This window comes from Mytilus galloprovincialis, chromosome 1 (genome assembly GCF_965363235.1).
Source record: "Mytilus galloprovincialis chromosome 1, xbMytGall1.hap1.1, whole genome shotgun sequence".
NCBI lineage: Eukaryota > Metazoa > Mollusca > Bivalvia > Mytilida > Mytilidae > Mytilus > Mytilus galloprovincialis.
Genome location: NC_134838.1, coordinates 10,503,320 through 10,522,242, shown reverse-complemented (window position 1 = coordinate 10,522,242; position 18,923 = coordinate 10,503,320). Strand labels below are relative to the sequence as shown.

Below are 18,923 nucleotides of genomic sequence, written 5' to 3'. Positions count from 1 at the left end.
AGTGTTGTTTTTTTGTTGTTGATTTTCATGTGAATTACAACGTATTAAATTCATCAATGATGTAACTCAAGACAATTTATATGACGAATAGTTATCAAAGGTACCAGGATTATAATTTAGTACGCCAGACGCGTGGTTTGTCTTCATAAGACTCATCAGTGACGCTCATATCAAAATATCTATAAAGCCAAACAAGTACAAAGTTGAAGCATTAAGGATTCAAAGTTCCAAAAAGTTGTGCCAAATACGGTAAGGTAATTTATGCCTGGGATAAGAACATCCTTAGTTTTTCGAAAAATTCAAAGTTTTGTTAACAGGAAATTTATAAAAATGATCACATTATTGATATTCATGTCAACACCGAAGTGTTGACTACTGGGCTGGCGATACCCTCGAGGGCGAAACGTCCACCAGCAGTGGCATCGACCCAGTGGTGTAAATAGTTATCAAAGGTACCAGGATTATAATTTAGTACGCCAGACGCACGTTTCGTCTACATAAGACTCATCAGTGACGCTCATATAAAAATATTTATAAAGCCAAACAAGTACAAAGTTGAAGAGCATTAAGGATTCAAAGTTCCAAAAAGTTGTGCCAAATACGGCTAAGGTAATCTATGCCTGTGATAAAAACATCCTTAGTTTTTTTCGAAAAATTCAAAGTTTTGTTAACAGGAAATTTATAAAAATGAAAACTGGCATATTATCTCATGTTGGCATCTGATTTTACTCACACATGTTTATACATTGCACCTTTTATGCTCAAACTCCTAAACCAAGTTGACAATGACCACTTCATTGACCAAAAAAACTAGGTGGTATGATTGACAATGAAACAACTATCCACCATAGTATAAATGACGTTAATGTAAGGAATACCATAGGTCCCCGTATAGCCGTCAATGATGAAGAACACTTCTATCGTATGTTCAATGTTAACTGACCCTCACTTGACAAAATATGAAACAGTCAACTAGCATTTAGTTAGTACTCTCAAATGATTCAGATCTGTATTACTTCAGTACTTGTCTTTTTTGTTGTTGTTAAGGATGCAAATTTACTTGACAGTTAATAGAAAAACAAGACAGCAATCATTTAATGGCCGGGTTAAAAGTGATTGAGAGCTTCCAATCACCTCACTATCATGGGACAGTAAAGAACACACATTTACTGCAACCTCATATAAAGCCAATTACAACTTACCGATACATCATGTTCTCAAAGCTAGCCCTTTGGCATGCCATTTAATCAGGTTCAACCTTTCATTTGTTTTTTTTATTAGAATATCCTGTACAAGTTAGGAAAATGTCCATTGTTATATTATAGTTCGTTTCTGTGTGTGTTACATTTAAATGTTGTTTTTCTGCTGTTGTGTTGTAGTTCTCCTCAAATATTTGATGTGTTTCCCTCAGTTATAGTTTGTAACCCAGATTTCTTTTTTTTTTCTCAATTTATGAATTTCGAACAGCGGTATACTACTTTTGCCTTTATTTGTATCAATCAGCGAACACTACTTTTTTTTTACTCGTGTAATTCTTTAAAATTATACACCACCATTTTGCAATTTACCATATAATTCTTCTAATTACACCAGACAAAAAAGATCAAGACAAAACATACAGCCATAAACAGGGCTGAAATTACAATAAAATTCAAACCAGAGGCATGTTTATTATGTATCCGTTCATACCACCAAAAACGTTAAATGAATTTATATTTTATCCATGCACATTGAATCTTTTATCAATATCAGCCGTCCTGTTTCGAGCAACTAGTAACATCGAAATCTAATAGCCGATTTAAATACGTGACCAGCCTGACTTCATAAATATCATAACTTAACACACAATATACATAGTATTACGTAGAAATATGGCATACGGCTTGTGGACTCGTTTAAAAGGAAATATACATTTACTTTGTATTCTTTAGTTGAACATTTAAAAAAATCTTTGCAATGTACTGTTTTTGATCACCATTTGTTTCTTATTACAAATTACAAAATAGAAATTATCTAATTCATGTTTTTTCTGATAAACTGTATCTAAGCCACTAAATTACATGTAACACGGACATATGCACATAGATAGATGGAGCCATTTTTTTTGTAAATTCAAAAAGAAGGATAACGTAGATTACACACTGGATTAACCAAAGGTGTATATGTTCAATGAAATGTCAAAACCATATTTTGAAAATGAGAAGTGAACAAATGAAATTCTAGCACTGAATTATATAATTTGCGACTATGTGAATGTCCCCTTCAAGCCAATCAATTCTGATCTGAAACTGTGATTTTGATCAGATTTTTATTTTCAGTCTTTAACTTAATTGTAAAATTCATCCCATGCGGTTAATTCAGTATTGTTCAGACAGATTGATTACAGATAAATAAGATATATTCAGTTTATATTCAGACTGTTCAGTTATCATTGATATTAACATGTACACATCAACATCATACGGACTTGTCTGAAAAGAAAATGAACAGTACTGATTGCAAGCAAAGTTTCTGAACAGTACCAGTCGCCTCTGTCGATCATGGTAGGATCAAAATGACCGTTTAAGACTACAATTTATCTACTAGTAATTTGAATTGTTCACTCTAAATAGTAATCAAAGGTACCAGGATTTTAATTTAGTACATCAAACGTGCGTTTCGTCTACCCAAGACTTATCAGTGACGCTAATTTCAAAATATACACAGAAGAAAAAAAAAGAAGAAAAGAAACAGTAATGTTACTGACAATTGTTTCCAAAGTAACTTCTGAAAATTTCAAGGTTTGATAACAAAATCTGTATGCATATATATATATATATATATATATATATATATATATATATATATATATATATATATATATATACAACTCGTCTAAACATCAACCCAACAATGTTAGATCTGTAAATTTGCTTTCGCAAATTTTTGGTTCTTCCCTCGCCGGGATTCGAACCCATGCTACTGTGATATCGTGACATATATAGATATAGGAATACGTGGTGTGAGTGCCAATGAGACAACTCTCCATACAAATAACAATTTAAAAAGTAAACCATTATAGGTTAAAGTACGGCCTTCAACACGGAGCCTTGGCTCACACCGAACAACAAGCTATAAAGGGCCCCAAAATTACTAGTGTAAAACCATTCAAACGGGAAAACCAACGGTCTAATCTATATCAACAAAACGAGAAACGAGAAACACGTATATATTACATAAACAAACGACAACTACTGTACATCAGATTCCTGACTTATAGGTTAAAGTACGGCCTTCAACACGGAGCCCTGGCTCACACCGAACAACAAGCTATAAAGGGCCCCAAAATTACTAGTGTAAAACCATTCAAACGGGAAAACCATCGGTCTAATCTATATCAACAAAACGAGAAACGAGAAACACGTATATATTACATAAACAAACGACAACTACTGTACATCAGATTCCTGACTTAGGACAGTTGCAAACATTTGCAGCGGGATTAAACGTTTTAATGGATCCAAACCTTCTCCCTTTTTCTGAAACAATAGCATAACATCACAACAAAGAAAAACATACGATAAAATATATATATATATATATATAATGTCTAAAAATAGCAACAATCAACATTCAATATATTTAAGCGTGGAGCGTAGATCAGTTTGGGAAAATAAACTGATACAGTTACTGAATTAAAATTATATAAATGTCTAAGAATATAACTTAAACACGCTAATTAATACATTAAAAGTTCTATTAGATTTTAAATAGAAATACGCAATATTTCGCTAAACAAATTAGCTTCATCAGGCGTACACGTGTACATCTCTCAAGGTGAAATCGGATACATGACAAAAAATATTTTTGTAGCTTAATCTATACAAGATTTGAGGAAAAGTGTAATATATTGATTGATGTTGCAGAAAATATGTTTGTAGCTACAACTACATAAAGTTGGAATAAAAGTTTAACACATTTATAGATGTTCGATTAGTTGTATGAATTTCTATAAATTAATTTGAATGATTTCAAGATAATTATGGGTTTGATTTGCTTTTAAATCTTTTTTCGTCTCTCTCATTGAGTCCATCAGGTTCAAGAGTTCGTAACTGGTGCATCCAAAATCTCTCTCTTTTTTTTGTCTTCCTTGTGTATCCCAATTTTGATTTTTCTCAATGATTTGAAATGTGACGTTTTAAAAATGATGTCCTGCTCTTAAAAGGTGTCTTGTAATTGGGCAGTTCCTTTCTTTTGTATAAAATGACCAATGGTTATTTAGTCGTTAAATGGTGTTTCTGTTTCACCAACATATTGTAATTTGCAAGTTCCACACGTTAGAACATAAATGCAATTTTGCGTTTTGCAATTTGATGTTATAAATATGTTGTATTTTTTCTTTGTGACTGTACTGACGAATTGGGTTTCGATGTTTGCGACTTTGCAGCCAACATTTTCATGGGGAGTCTCGAAGAACGTATCCTTTCGAATGTACCATACAAACCCTTGTCTTGGCTCCGTCACATTGATGACATCGACATCAAATGGAACGAAACTGCAGAACGTCTGCAAGAATTTCTCGATTTCTGTAACAACTTTCATCAATCGATAAAGTTCACATCTGAAGTTTCAAATGAGAAAATTACGTTTCTCGACACCACCATAACTTTAGAAAACGGAGTCTTGACAACCGACCTTCACACCAAAAAAACTGATAAACACCAATTTCTCTCTCCGAAGAGTTGTCACCCGAAACACTGCTCCCGGAGCATTCCGTACAGCCAAGCCATCCGGTTAAAACGGATTTGTTCATCGGAATCAAAATTAAACCATCGTTTGGGGCAACTCAGACAGCAACTCAAATCAAGAGGTTATAAGAACAAACATGTTTCAAAAGCTTTCGGTAAAGCAAAAGAAAAAGACCGAACAAACCTACTTGAATACAAAGAAAAGACGGCCCAGACAAATAAAATCCCGTTTGTTGTTAGCTTTCATCCTCACCTGACAAATCTTTCATCAATTGTCCACAAACACTGGCGTCTTATTGAAAATGATCCTTCCTTAAAAGAGATTTTTCCATCACCTCCCGTTATGGCTTACCGCAGACCCAAAAACCTCAAAGATATTCTAGTAACATCCAAAGTATCGAAACAGGAAATATCAACAATCGGAGGTTATAAACCATGCAGAAGGGGCAATTGTAAGTGCTGTAAAGTCGCCAACATCGAACCCAATTCGTCAGTACAGTCACACCATCAGAAAAAATTTAAACAATCATTCGTAAAAAGCTTGTTAGATTGATTTAAAGTCACTATTTTTTGTATACATTGTGATAAATCAAAGCATACTCTGAAGCATTTACTAAGATTTAAATAGTGAGTTATTTTAAGTTTTATGAAAATAACTAAACGAGAATTGTAGACTTTACCGAATATATATTTTTTTAACTAGTTCATTGTCTTCACAGGACCCTTCAGACTCCAAAACGTGGTATGAAGCTTGTGAAGAAAACGAAAAGACGAACATGTTTATCAATTTGTATACCGATACTTTAATTATGAAGCATTTTATTTTTATCCTTATTTCTTACTTAACTTTCATATGTTTATGCCATGATATCGTAAATCAAATCAAAACTGGCCTTTCTATCTAAGTACATTTATATTTTAGGGTTTTCTATGAACAATTGATTCATTTGTTTCATTGAACCATAGGTTGGACATTTGTATCCTAAGGGATAGCGAAGGTTAAAAGCGGCTGCCATGGTTGGTTCTTTTTTATTATTGTAGAAGAAAATTCAGCAACTTAGTCAACAGTACTTACGATACTATTTTGCTGTTCTGTTTTAAAATATTATCGTTAGATATTTTAAAATATTATCTTATGCAATAATAAATTCTAAAAAATTCTTAAAAATGCTTAATTTTGAGCCGATACAATTTCGTTGAACCCTTTTCAGGTTCATTTGCTTACCATCCTAATGCAGACGAAACCTTGACTTTATAATGCTACCCTACGGAATTTATGAAGTTATGACAAATTAATCATGAATTAAAACGTATAAGAATGCTATAGCTCTATAAAAAACAAAAAAATCGGACTAGTTTTATATTTAATGCGTTTCCCTCGGTTTTAGTTTGTTACCCCGATTGTGTTTTTTGTACATGGATTTATGAGTTTTGAACAGCGGTATACTACTGTTGCCTTTATTTAACCAAAAGTATAAAAAAAATTGTTTAAAAGACCTCAATATTTTGCGTATTGAGTTGCAGTGGTGATATGCAACGATCAAAGATGTAACAACTTTATTCACAGGTTAAAATGTATAAGCCATTTATATAAAGGTAATTTTTCTATTATTAGGTTTGAGCGTTATACCATGTACAGTTTTTTTCCAAAAAAAAAGAACGAAAACTAATAAAATGGGAAGAGCTAGGTTTTATAGACTATTTTGCCTTTGCTGGATGTCTGAAGATTATATCTGTAGCCTAATATACTAGTTACCCTCATTTGTTCCGTGTTGTAGTAACAGCCAATCAGATCCTTCTGGCTTTCATATTTTAAAGACATACTGCAATAAAGTTTTGTTCCTGATCCAATACTTAGAAAACACTCAGTACCTAATTATTAAATGGAGAGAAAAAAAAATGAAATATGGTTTAGATAAAATCCAGGTTAAACGTAAACTCATTAATATGCAGCATTTTGCAATAAAATTACATAGTCAATTACATAATAGTTATGCTCGACAAGTGACCATGTAAATACATCACACACAATTATGAAGCAATTCATTTTTATCCTCATTTCTAACCCAACTTTCATATGTTTATGCCATGACGTAGAAGATATCGTAAATCAAAACTGGTATTTCGATCTAAGTACATTTATATTTTAGGGTGTTCTTGTAACAATTGGTTCATACATTCATTGAACCATAGGTTAGGCATTTTTATCACAAGGGATAGCGAAAGTTAAAATACGATTATAAATGTCTAATTCATTGCTAAATGAAAACAAACCTACGGCTGCCATGGGTTATTTTTTATTATTGTAGGACAAATACAGCAACTTAATCAGTACGTACGATGCTATTTTGATGTTTCGTTTTAATAAAAACGTTAGATATTTTAATATATTATCTAATTCAATAAAAAGTTAAAAAAAAAACTCACACTTATTATGGTTTAAAGTTATACTTAAAGTATGTGATTCCTTGGTAATTTTGAGCCTTTTATAGCTGACTAATTATATAAGCAGTTTTGGATTTCTCATTGTCGAAAAGATACCGTAACGTTTGACGTCACTTTGTATTATTGTCAAAGACGAGCACATCATTCCGCGGAATTTTCGCTTCAAAAATATTAACATCGAATAATAGCTAAAATTGGCTGTTTTTTTTATATAGATATGTCATCTACATACCGAAAAAGAGAGTTAAATGAAGCTGCTAATTTGTTTACAGAGTGTGTGTTGAAAACACGTCCTCCATACGTAAAAATATGTGGTCAATCAAGAAATCAAGTCAGTTTCAGAGTTATTATTTTTAATCGGATTGAGTTTGTTTTTTAATGCACGATTTATGCCTACGAGTACCATGCCTTAGGGAAGAAAACATCGTATTTTGTAAAATACAAATCAATCTGATTAAAACAATTTGTTTATTTGAAACTGACTTGATTTCTTGATTGACAACATATTTGTTACTTTTGGAATAAGAATTTTTCCATGGAAAGTAACTGTATTCTATTTTTTGTCGACTTGTTCCTTAATTCATTTGAGGTTTGACTGGTTCCAGATCGCAATATTCAGAATGTTGCAATTGATTATGTATGTACAAAAACAGCCTAAAATATAAATGTGCATAGATCGAATGGCCAGTTTAGATATACACTATCTTCTCGTCATGATTAAAACATATGAATCTACGGTTAGAAATAAGGATAAAATTAAATTGATACATTATTAAAGTATCGGGGAACAAATTGATAACCATGTTGATTATAAAACATGAGACCCAATGTTTGAGAGGAGGGCAACATAATAAGAAATTAACAAAAAATCTTAAATAATTCAATCGATTTTGAAACATGATTTTACTATTAACTGAAGCGTTAAATTAACACATCATTTGATTTATAATTCTGTAAAGCTATCGTTAGAGACGCGTTGTGTGTGATGAATTTTCACTTTCAGTAGTCAAGCATTAATCTCAATGTGAAGAAAAAGGATTAACTGTATTTTTATTGCGAAATAATGATTATTCATAAGTTTGCGGTTAAAATGGGTATTAACCTTAACCTTTTATTCATTTTTTTCCACCCATTTAATAATTTTTATAGTAAAGATAGCATGAATGTTATTAAATTCTTTTCTAAGTATCGAACCAGGAACAAAGCTCTATTGCGACATGTCTTCAAATATTGAAAACCCAGAAGGATCTGATTGGCTTGTACTTCAACAAGGAACACATGAAGGTGACTATATTAAGCTGCACATATAATCTTCAGATATTCAGCAAAGGCAAGAAAAGGTACGTTATATCAAAATTATATAGATTAATTATCAAAAAAATAGTTTTTTCTTTCAGCGATGTTTTTGATCGATTATCTCATTTAAATGTCGTTGTATAATTCATGCTCAAGTTTTTGAAATCATTCATTAGTCGACATTTAAATAGGATAGTATTTGTTAATTTTTGTGAACTACAACATTGTTTGACAATGCCAAAGATCTTTTGAATGAATGTAGCAGACGACAAGTTCCCGCCATATTTAAATACAGGTTTCAAACAAAGGTTTGTACTGTTAATGTCTTGACATACGTACGACTCGCTGAAGTAGCGCATTGTTTTTCAGCCTTATAGAATCGCAAATGATCAGTTTAGTTTGTTCATAAAATTAGAAAAAAAAGACATACAAATATTTGTTTAGTATTTTAAAAAGATGAAATACAACTATCAATTTGCCAAATCCTCAAATATTGCTTCATAAATGCAGAAAATTTTCATTTAACTTTAATTAAAATGTACTTACTTTATATAATTAGCGAAACTACGAGGACATTTTCGAAGCACAATATATAATATTATAAGTTGCATTATTGTGTAAAAATACAAGAATAATGCATAAGTATCCTATTTGCTGAATTTATTTGATCAAATTTAGCTTCTCTTTTTTTATTATTTTTTGTTCATTTCATTAAAACAAAGCAGTATAACGTTATATAACTTAGTAATTGAGAATTAAGTTTGTGATCTTGGCATATCAACATGACCGCTCTAACATGGAGCAATTAAGACAAAAAATGGCGCCACATGTTTAGGTATTTTTATCAAATATCTTATATATTAATTTTGGTTACATGTTGTCCGATTTCTTTTGTAATAGAGTTATTGCATTGTTTTTTTATTATCAATTAGTTATAACTTCATAGTGATAGGGTAACATGATTAAGTCAAAGTGCATTCGGAATTAAGGCAACTGACCCTGGAAAAGGGTTTAACGAAATTGTATCGGCTTAAACTTAAGCAACTTGTTTTCACTCATAAAGAACAAAACATTCTATTAGCTGGAAAAAGCGAATAAACTCTAGCTTAGTATATCAAAAGTATTTGCGATTGGTGTAAAGTAAGTTATACAATAGAATTTGAAGTGTCCTTGTGTAAACTGAACAGAGTTTATCAAATCCTTATTCAAAAATTGTTGTACTATGCATTTAAACGCTCGTTTCATCTTTACATAGTTTGTCAAATTTACAGGTCATTTAAACCACAAATAAGAACAGCTGTTAATTCAAAATTGTAAGTTTGTAATTATTTTTACTTTTTTTTTAATTTAAGTACATTTATTTATTTATATATTGTTTATAATTCGATAACATATGTATCTACACAACAACTAAGTATGTTAACAAATACATTATTTAGTCAAAAGCAATCAATCCTACATTGAAGTACAAAGATTATTTGTAAATTCCATATATACTAAAGGTTCAATTGGCTTAACTTCAATGCAATATGTGCATTCGTAGATCGAATTAAAACATATTTTGTAAGATACATCACAATAATGGCCAGCAATAGATATGTCAAAAGTCGCAATGAGTTGTTAAGCATTCTGTAGGTGAATTACGTTTAGACAATATTGATAAGCATGACAGGTTTTATTATTTCATGATCAAATGTCTTTTGTAGTGAGAAAATGTATAGAGGAATAGTTTTATCGTTCATTTTGTTGAGTGCCAGTATGTTTGAAGCATCGAAGGTAATAAGTTTTTAGTATTGTAGTTGAATGTTATTTAAAAGTACTAGCAATAACCATGATAACATAAACACACTTTATCGTAATATTCTATACAAAGCACAAAAGGTCGTCATTCTCCTCAAAAGTTAACCAAACCTTTAAACAGACGTTTTCATATGGATATAGTGACGATACTTTGTCAGGTCATTTAAGCTGGCATTTTTTTTTTGAATTAACATTGATTCACTCATAGTATTTTTTCATTGGAAACAAATACATTTGTCGCTATGTTAAGAAATTTTCTTTTATCTTACTGACTGATAATTTCTTTTCGCACCAGAGTATAGTTATATGAACAATTATAGCTAGAAACTAAGTGAGCACGTTTCGATGTCAACAAAATCATCATCTTTAACACAGGCAATATAGCGATAACGTAGCGGCTCAAACGAGATAAAACATCTCGTTAAAATGATTAACGATAATACATAACCATCAGTTGTTGGCAGATTCGGGTTATAATACTCTGATACATTCTACGATTTTATAACCGATCGGAGTGTGCTTCATTTTCATATGATGAATACATATCATACAATTATTTTTATAGAGGTCTGGAGCTGGCATGTCAGTAACTGGTAGTAGTCCTTTGTTAATTTATGTATCATTGTCTTTTGTTTTGTTTCTTCTGTTTCCTTTCCTGACATCAGATTTCTTTTAAACTGAGTTTTTATGTGCAGATTGATTTGTGTTTGTTTATTTTACATTGGCTTCAGGTGTAGGAGAGAGTTGCAACCTAACAGAATACGTTTAACCCCGCCGTATTTTTGCGCCTGTCCCAATTCAGGAGCCTCTTGAATGTGTTAGTCTTTTATGGTTTTTTATATTTGACTTCATTAAATGATGCAAAGTTAGTGTGACTTCAAATGTCACTTAACTTGAGTATGTTTTTGCTAAAGCTGCATCCGCTATGTCGAAGATCCAGTGATGGCCTTGGCCTGTTTATACTTTTTGGTCGGATGGTTGTCTCTTTGACACATTCTTAATTTTCATTTCAAATTTCATATATGTGAATTCTTGTGTGTACAAAAAAGGGCAAATCACAGAAATACTGAACTCCGAAGAAAATTAAAACTGATTTGAGAGAATGAACATTCACATTGTCATCTTTTATTGTTACGTTTAAATCAATTATAGAACGTAAACTGTCATCAATCCATTTATGACTTTTGAACACCGGTATACTACTTGTGCCTTCATATTGATGCACAATTAAAGATAGATTATGCATGTCAAAACATATGTAAGACACATTCATGTATATGTTTGAATACGAATGAAACTCTGTGAAAAATTGAACAGTAACTAATTAAGATGTAATTTTTAACAGGTATCAGAAAACGTATTGAAAGACAATAAAGGTGGGGAATATGACGTCATTGATGTTGAAATAGGGAACACAGATATTGCAATAATCAAGAAAGATGGTGTTATACTGGCAGACGAAATTACCAGTAAAGACAAAGTAAGATGACAATTTATGTATCAAATATATTTTGTTTTATATGTTTTCAAGAAAGAAAATCAATTTAAACAGGACCGAACATGAAATGATAAACTCCAATTTCTCTTTTCGATGAAATTATTGCCCATTTTTTAGATTTAATTAAAAACAACAAAACTGTCGGTAAGGGGCAGAGATGCAGATTCAATCTTCTATCTTTCTGTTGAGTTTTTTCTGCAGAATTACTGCACGTACAATCGACTGTTCTATTCGAATATGTCTATATTTCAAAATCTACAAATATATTGAGGCTCCATACTGTCAAGTAAGTAAAAACACGCATACGAGATTCAAAATATCCTGAATTATGCATCTTTAGTAAATTTTTAAAGTTCATAGAACCAGATGTATACAATTGAATTATACCAATTTTTTTAACTGTTATATCTTCTCTTATAAAAAGTTTAATTTCTTTCGTTTAATTCCAACGGGCTTTTTTACACATTGTCAATATTACAGCTATTATCGTACCTTAACCTTAATGTATCAAAGCTATTTATAGTTTACTACCATCACCATCATGTAATGGAATATTAAAACTAAGCATACACATGAAAATGATTATATTCTCAATACTCAGTCTTCATTTCAATTTTATGAACAAACATACGTGAACACTGTAGCTACATATACTTAAAACAATTATTTATGTGTCAACAAAACTGAGTCTTTTAGACGACATGGCTTATAATCTTCTTTCATTGATGTAATAATGTTAAAATGGTCACTTATATCGAGCATTCTTATTCATTTTCCTTTGGTTTTTTTTAGGAGTATTCAATCATCAAGTACAACGGAACCTGCAATGTTCAGTTTTATGAGGTAAATGCAAATAAATGTCAACAAATGTTTTCAAGGGAAATGAAACTGACCAAACAAGGATTCACATAATTAAATCCCTTCAAAACCAGTTTTTACAGAACTTTGCATGACAATTCTCTAATGATTCAATTGTGACATTTATATAAGAACCATATATTTGCAACCAGAGTTTTTGTTATAAATAATTTATATATAAGAAGATGTTGTATGAGTTCAAATGAGACATCTCTTCATCCAAAGCACCGATTCTCGTCTAATGGAAAATCATTATTTAAAACTTCAAATTACATGGCTTTCCATGCACTGTAAAATGCTAACCATGAATGGCCGAACATTGTAGCTGAATTTATGCAAGTGAAAGCTTTGAACTGCTCTATAGAAGTGTATGATCCTCAAGGCAATTTCAAAGGGAAAAGAGCCAAAATAAAATCATAAGTACAGTTGTTTGTCAATTTCTTATGAATGAAATCATAAGAATAGAAGTATACAACTATACAATCATTTAAAGTTAGGATTTTAACATTGAAATGATAATGAGCTTAGGGTTCATTTAGATAAGTCTTTTGTTGGGTTCGTGTTGCTTATTCGTTAGTTTTCTACATGTGCTGTTTCGAGTGTTGTATTGTTTGTCTATTTGTCTTTTTTCATTTTTAGCCAGACGTTGTCTGTTTATTTTTAATTCATGAGTTTGACTGTCCCTCTGGTATCTTTCGTCCTACTCTTACAGGCCCTCCGTTAATAAAAAATAAATTGAAAAGGAGGCAAAGGTGTCGGTTACTACATTTAGTATTTAAACTAAGTTGATACGAGACCTTAAAATCAATGACTGTTGATAAAAAAAAACACAAGCATCTGGTGTGGAAACTATTGTAAATTAAAATTCATTTAAAATACTAAAGGATTGCTTTGGTGTCAATATTCAGAGTTTGTAGAAATGTCTTGCTTTTCACAACCATATATTGAAAATTGTTATTGACTATAAATGAAGAAAATAGTACTGACGCAAGCATGCATATTTCTAGACTATCTAAAGTCTACAAATTTAGTTTTCAAAAATAACTTAGTTATCTTAGAAATTCTTATTTCATATTATGTGAGACGATACTAAATATATATCATTAACCTTGTTAATTGATTTTCCTTCACAGGACCCTTCAGATTCCAAAACATGCCACGAAGCTTTTGAAGATGACGAAAGCATCCCGAATGACACTAAAGCAGAAATCAAAGAAGAGTGTGGAGATTTAGATATTGCTTATGTTAAGGCTGTTCATTGTAACACAGGTATGCTTTTTAAGTTCCAATTTAATGATAACTTTATGGAAGAGTTTCCCAAGAAAAGAAGGTGTTAAATATTGTCCTAAGATGCATAAAATATTTACAAAATATGTGTGGCAAACAACAAACAACTCCTCAATCGTGCAGTCCCGCAAAGAAAGTTAAAATAAAAAAAATACAAAACTCGTTTAGGTTCTTCGGACTTGGATTATTTAGATACAATATATCAGCAAAAGCTAAATACAAATTAACTATAAAAAAGTATAACAAAAACAACTCCTTGGTTAACCCAAAATAGGGGAGCTACAAATCAAACTTTATCAACCAATTGAAAACAACTGTCTTTTCCGAAGTTGGTATAGGTATTTTCGCAGAAATTGATAGGTTAACCTATTTATAAAGCTAGCTAAACTTGTATAACGGTTGTTAATAGTTCGATTATATTGATGAAATTTAGTGAGTCTGGTCTGGTGGCTAGCAAAACCTAGCACTTTATTGCAACTAAATATACTGCTAAATTGACAATATTACATGAATGATCAGTATCTATTTAAGCCATTTTTCTGATACTTGCAGAACACGGCATCCAAAAAAGAGCATGTTATTATTATTACTACATTGGTCGATGTTGCAGAAGGAGATGGTGGAACAAATACAGCTGTTATATCTGTTGGTACAGAACCATTAGATGCTATTGATTTGGACAATAGAAGTGCCTCTTCATACTTTAGTACTTTTGTATCATCGCAACTTTTCTTTTTTTAATTTTTGCATCAAGATATTTTAGACACTTCTGTATGGTATATTATGCAATATATATGAAAGTGTGTTGTCAGTGTGTTTCTCATTGCCTGCAGTGGTAGTTATATAAAAAAAAATAGATTTGATTTGCGTTTGTTTAAAATGAATAAGTTATTTTGTATTCAAATGTTATAGCAAGTTTAAAACATACTCAGGAAAAGTGCAATAACAAAAATACCGAACTCCGAGGAATATTCAAAACAAAAGTGATAAATCAAATGATGTAAAAATGATTGATTAAATTTGGTTTCATATCTATCGAAACCTTTCATTGTATGGCGCATTAAACCTGGTTTTATAGCTAGCCGAATCTCTCATTTCTAAGACGAATGTTTAATTCAAACTGTAATTGTTACCATTAATAAATAAATACTTAAAACTGATAATATTATGGTCATTTTTATTTGACAAATACAACGGGTTAGAAGGAGTACTCAAACTTGCAGAAAATGTAAAATCTGTGTGAACTTTTTTTTGGCAAATTTCACGATAAACAAAACTGTTTGATAGATTCTAGAACTATATAAAGTACAAAAAGTTCAGATCAGAGTGTATCACACCCAAAAAACCAAATTTCACTTGACATTTTTGAGCTCGCAAAAATCAGACATAAGTGTTGTTTTTTTGTTGTTGTTGATTTTCATGTGAATCACAACGAATTGAATTTATCAATGATGTAACACAAGACAATTTATATGACGAATAATTATCAAAGGTACCAGGATTATAATTTAGTACGCCAGACGCGCTTTTCGTCTTCATAAGACTCATCAGTGACGCTCATATCAAAATATTTATCAAGCCAAACAAGTACAAAGTTGAAGAGCATTCAGGATTCATAGTTCAAAAAAGTTGTGCCAAATACGGCTAAGGTAATTTATGCCTGGGATAAGAACATCCTTAGTAATGTCGAAAAATTCAAAGTTTTGTTAACAGGAAATTTATAAAAATGATCACATTATTGATATTCATGTCAACACCGAAGTGTTGACTACTGGGCTGGTGATACCCTCGGGGGCGAAACGTTCACCAGCAGTGGCATCGACCCAGTGGTGTAAATAGTTATCAAAGGTACCAGGATTATAATTTAATACGCCAGACGCACGTTTCGTCTACATAAGACTCATCATTGACGCTCATATCAAAATATTTATAAAGCCAAACAAGTACAAAGTCGAAGAGCATTAAGGATTCAAAGTTCCAAAAAGTTGTGCCAAATACGGCTAAGGTATTCTATGTCTGGGATAAGAACATCCTTAGTTTTTCGAAAAATTCAAAGTTTTGTTAACAGGAAATTTATAAAAATGAAAACTGACATATTATCTCATGTTGGCATCTGATTTTACTCACACATGTATATACATTACACCTTTTATGCTCAAACTCCTCAACCAAGTTGACAATGACCACTTCATTGACAAAAAAAACTAGGTGGTATGATTGACAATGAAACAACTATCCACCATAGAATAAATGACGTTAATGTAAGGAATACCATAGGTCCCCGTATAGCCGTCAATGATGAGGAACACTTTTATCGTATTTTCAATGTTAACTGACCCTCACTTGACAAAATATGAAACAGTCAACTAGCATTTAGTTAGTACTCTCAAATGATTCAGATCTGTACTACTTCAGTACTTGTCTTTTTTGTTGTTGTTAAGGATGCAAATTTACTTGACATTTAATAGAAAAACAAGACAGCAATCATGTAATGGCCGGATTAAAAGTGATTGAGAGCTTCCAATCACCTCACTATCATGGGACAGTAAAGAACACACACTTAATGCAACCTCCTTCAAAGCCAATTACAACTTACCGATACATCATGTGCTCAAAGCTAGCATTTTGGCATGCCATTTAAGTTAGGAAAATGGCCATTGTTATATTATAGTTCGTTTCTGTGTGTGTTACATTTTAATGTTGTTTTTCTGCTGTTGTGTTGTAGTTCTCCTCAAATATTTGATGTGTTTCCCTCAGTTATAGTTTGTAACCCAGATTTTTTTTTCTCAATTTATGAATTTCGAACAGAGGTATACTACTGTTGCCTTTATTTGTATCAATCAGCGTACACTACTTTTTTTTTACTCGTGTTATTCTTTAACATTATACACCACCATTTTGCAATTTACCATATAATTCTTCTAATTACACCAGACAAAAAAGATCAAGACAAAACATACAGCCATAAACAGGGCTGAAATTACAATAAAATTCAAACCAGAGGCATGTTTATTATGTATCCGTTCATACCACCAAAAACATTAAATGAATTTATCTTTTATCCATGCACATTGAATCTTTTATCAATATCAGCCGTCCTGTTTCGAGCAACTAGTAACATCGAAATCTAATAGCCGATTTAAATACGTGACCAGCCTGACTTTATAAATATATAAAACTTTTCATTTTTAAAACGCATATATAGATATAAGAAGATGTTGCAGGAGTGTCAATTGTATCCATGTAACAATTCGTAAAAGTTAACCATTATAAGTACGGTATACAACACAGAGCCTAGATGCATACCGAACAGCAATCATAAAGGGCCCCAAAATGGCTAGCGTAAACCATTCAAACAGGATAACCAACAAACAAATGCAGCGAGTCTTAACGTTTTTTACAGGCGACAACCTTCACCTTGTTCACCATAACCTGAATGTAAAATCACAACATAGAAAGACACACATACACACAAAATCAATTAAAATGGCTTAACTCAATCAAAAGACATATTAACAAAATCAAGTACACATACACTAAACATATTTTTTATCACGCATTAAATTGTAAAAAAGATAGCAACATGGTTTAGGTAAACAAGTAAAATTTGAAACGTTATAAATGTCAACCTACTATGCAATATTTGGCAATAAAAGTAAAATTACATTTATTCATAATGTGAGTAATGTTTGAAAACTGCCAGTGTAAATAATTTATGCATTACGAAGTTATTATTTCTCGTCTGTAACAAAATATAAAGATTAAAAATAAACCTGATGTAACTCTTTATTTAATAGTAAAATTATGCTCAAAAAACTGTAAGTACTGCCGGCCTTTTCATTTCGTATCATGTTGCCTATTCTCGTGGATATAATGGTGTATAGATACTTGCTGGTTTTTTTTCGAACAGTGGGTCTAATTCTTTATGGATACTTTTTTAATTTGTTTCTCGAATAGTGGGTCTAATTGTATATGGCTACTTCATGATTTTTTAAATTGACTTTCTTTCTCTAAAAAGTAAAATAACAAATTAACAAACTCCTAATCAATTTCAAATCTGAAAGTCCATTATCAAGTTACACCTCTTTCCAAGATATTAGTAACTAGAGGGCTAGTCGCTTTCTCGCAATTTTTACCAAAGCAAATCCTATAAATGCACTCCACAAGCCATATCAATGTTTATACCGTACGATGACCTATATTGGTTAAATCTACACTATTTAGACTAATTTGCAGTCATACAACATCTCCTTGTATTATTTTATTATGTTTAAATATCATTTTGATTCTACTCTTGTCTCAAAAGTTCCCTTATCAGTGCATAGAATAAACATCTTAGTTTTCACAAATTTTAACTAATACGTTTAAAATTGATAACTGTTCGTACTTTTCTGCCTATAATATTTTACATACGTATATTATCTAAGGTATCATACAGTTACATTGAGTTGCCAAGCACTCAAATACATAATGAATATGAAAAAAAGAGAAAAAATTATAAAAAAAACATTTAAATTTGCACATATTATTTAAATAACCTTTACTGTTTTATGATACCCACTAAGTGCAGTTTTGAAAGATTGTGGTTTACCATCAAAAGGGAAAATGATGTTCACAAAATCTTTAACTTAGCATTTTCTTGTGAATATACACTATTTATTTATAAATACAAAGCTGTCAAAGAAACAAAACATTACTGTAAAAATATATATCGAATTATGTGCATGTGTTGTACATTTCATCTTAAAAACATAACCGTGGTATTCAATTAAAACAGCCTAGTAAAAAGTAAATACAAATTAAAATTGCCATTTGCGTTACAGATTTTTTTTAAAAGTTTTTTTATGTTTTATGTAAGGGGAAAAATAACTGTAAAATAAGTTTCTTCTTAACATTTGCCAAACCAACCTATATACATTTTTTCTTCAGATTTAAGGTCTTTCTTTTGAAAAAACAACCTTGGTGATACCTGTGTTACATCAAAATTTTCCAAGATTTAAATGCAAACTATA

General features: G+C 31.2%; 1 protein-coding gene across 2 annotated transcripts; it reads left to right on the top strand.

The window, feature by feature from the left end:
• Positions 1 to 8,435: 8,435 nt before the first annotated feature.
• Positions 8,436 to 15,074, top strand: LOC143065057 (uncharacterized). 2 transcript variants are annotated; one of them, XM_076238374.1, is made up of 7 exons: positions 8,436 to 8,512; positions 9,740 to 9,781; positions 10,175 to 10,244; positions 11,614 to 11,748; positions 12,559 to 12,609; positions 13,758 to 13,893; positions 14,464 to 15,074. In XM_076238374.1, the coding sequence occupies exons 1-7, from the start codon at positions 8,451 to 8,453 to the stop codon at positions 14,583 to 14,585; spliced, it is 618 nt and encodes a 205-aa protein (XP_076094489.1). In that variant the 5' UTR covers positions 8,436 to 8,450; the 3' UTR covers positions 14,586 to 15,074. The 2 variants fall into 2 exon arrangements, with proteins under 2 accessions (XP_076094489.1, XP_076094494.1); XM_076238379.1 differs by lacking the exon at positions 8,436 to 8,512 and adding an exon at positions 8,706 to 8,776.
• The last annotated feature ends 3,849 nt before the right edge of the window (positions 15,075 to 18,923 follow it).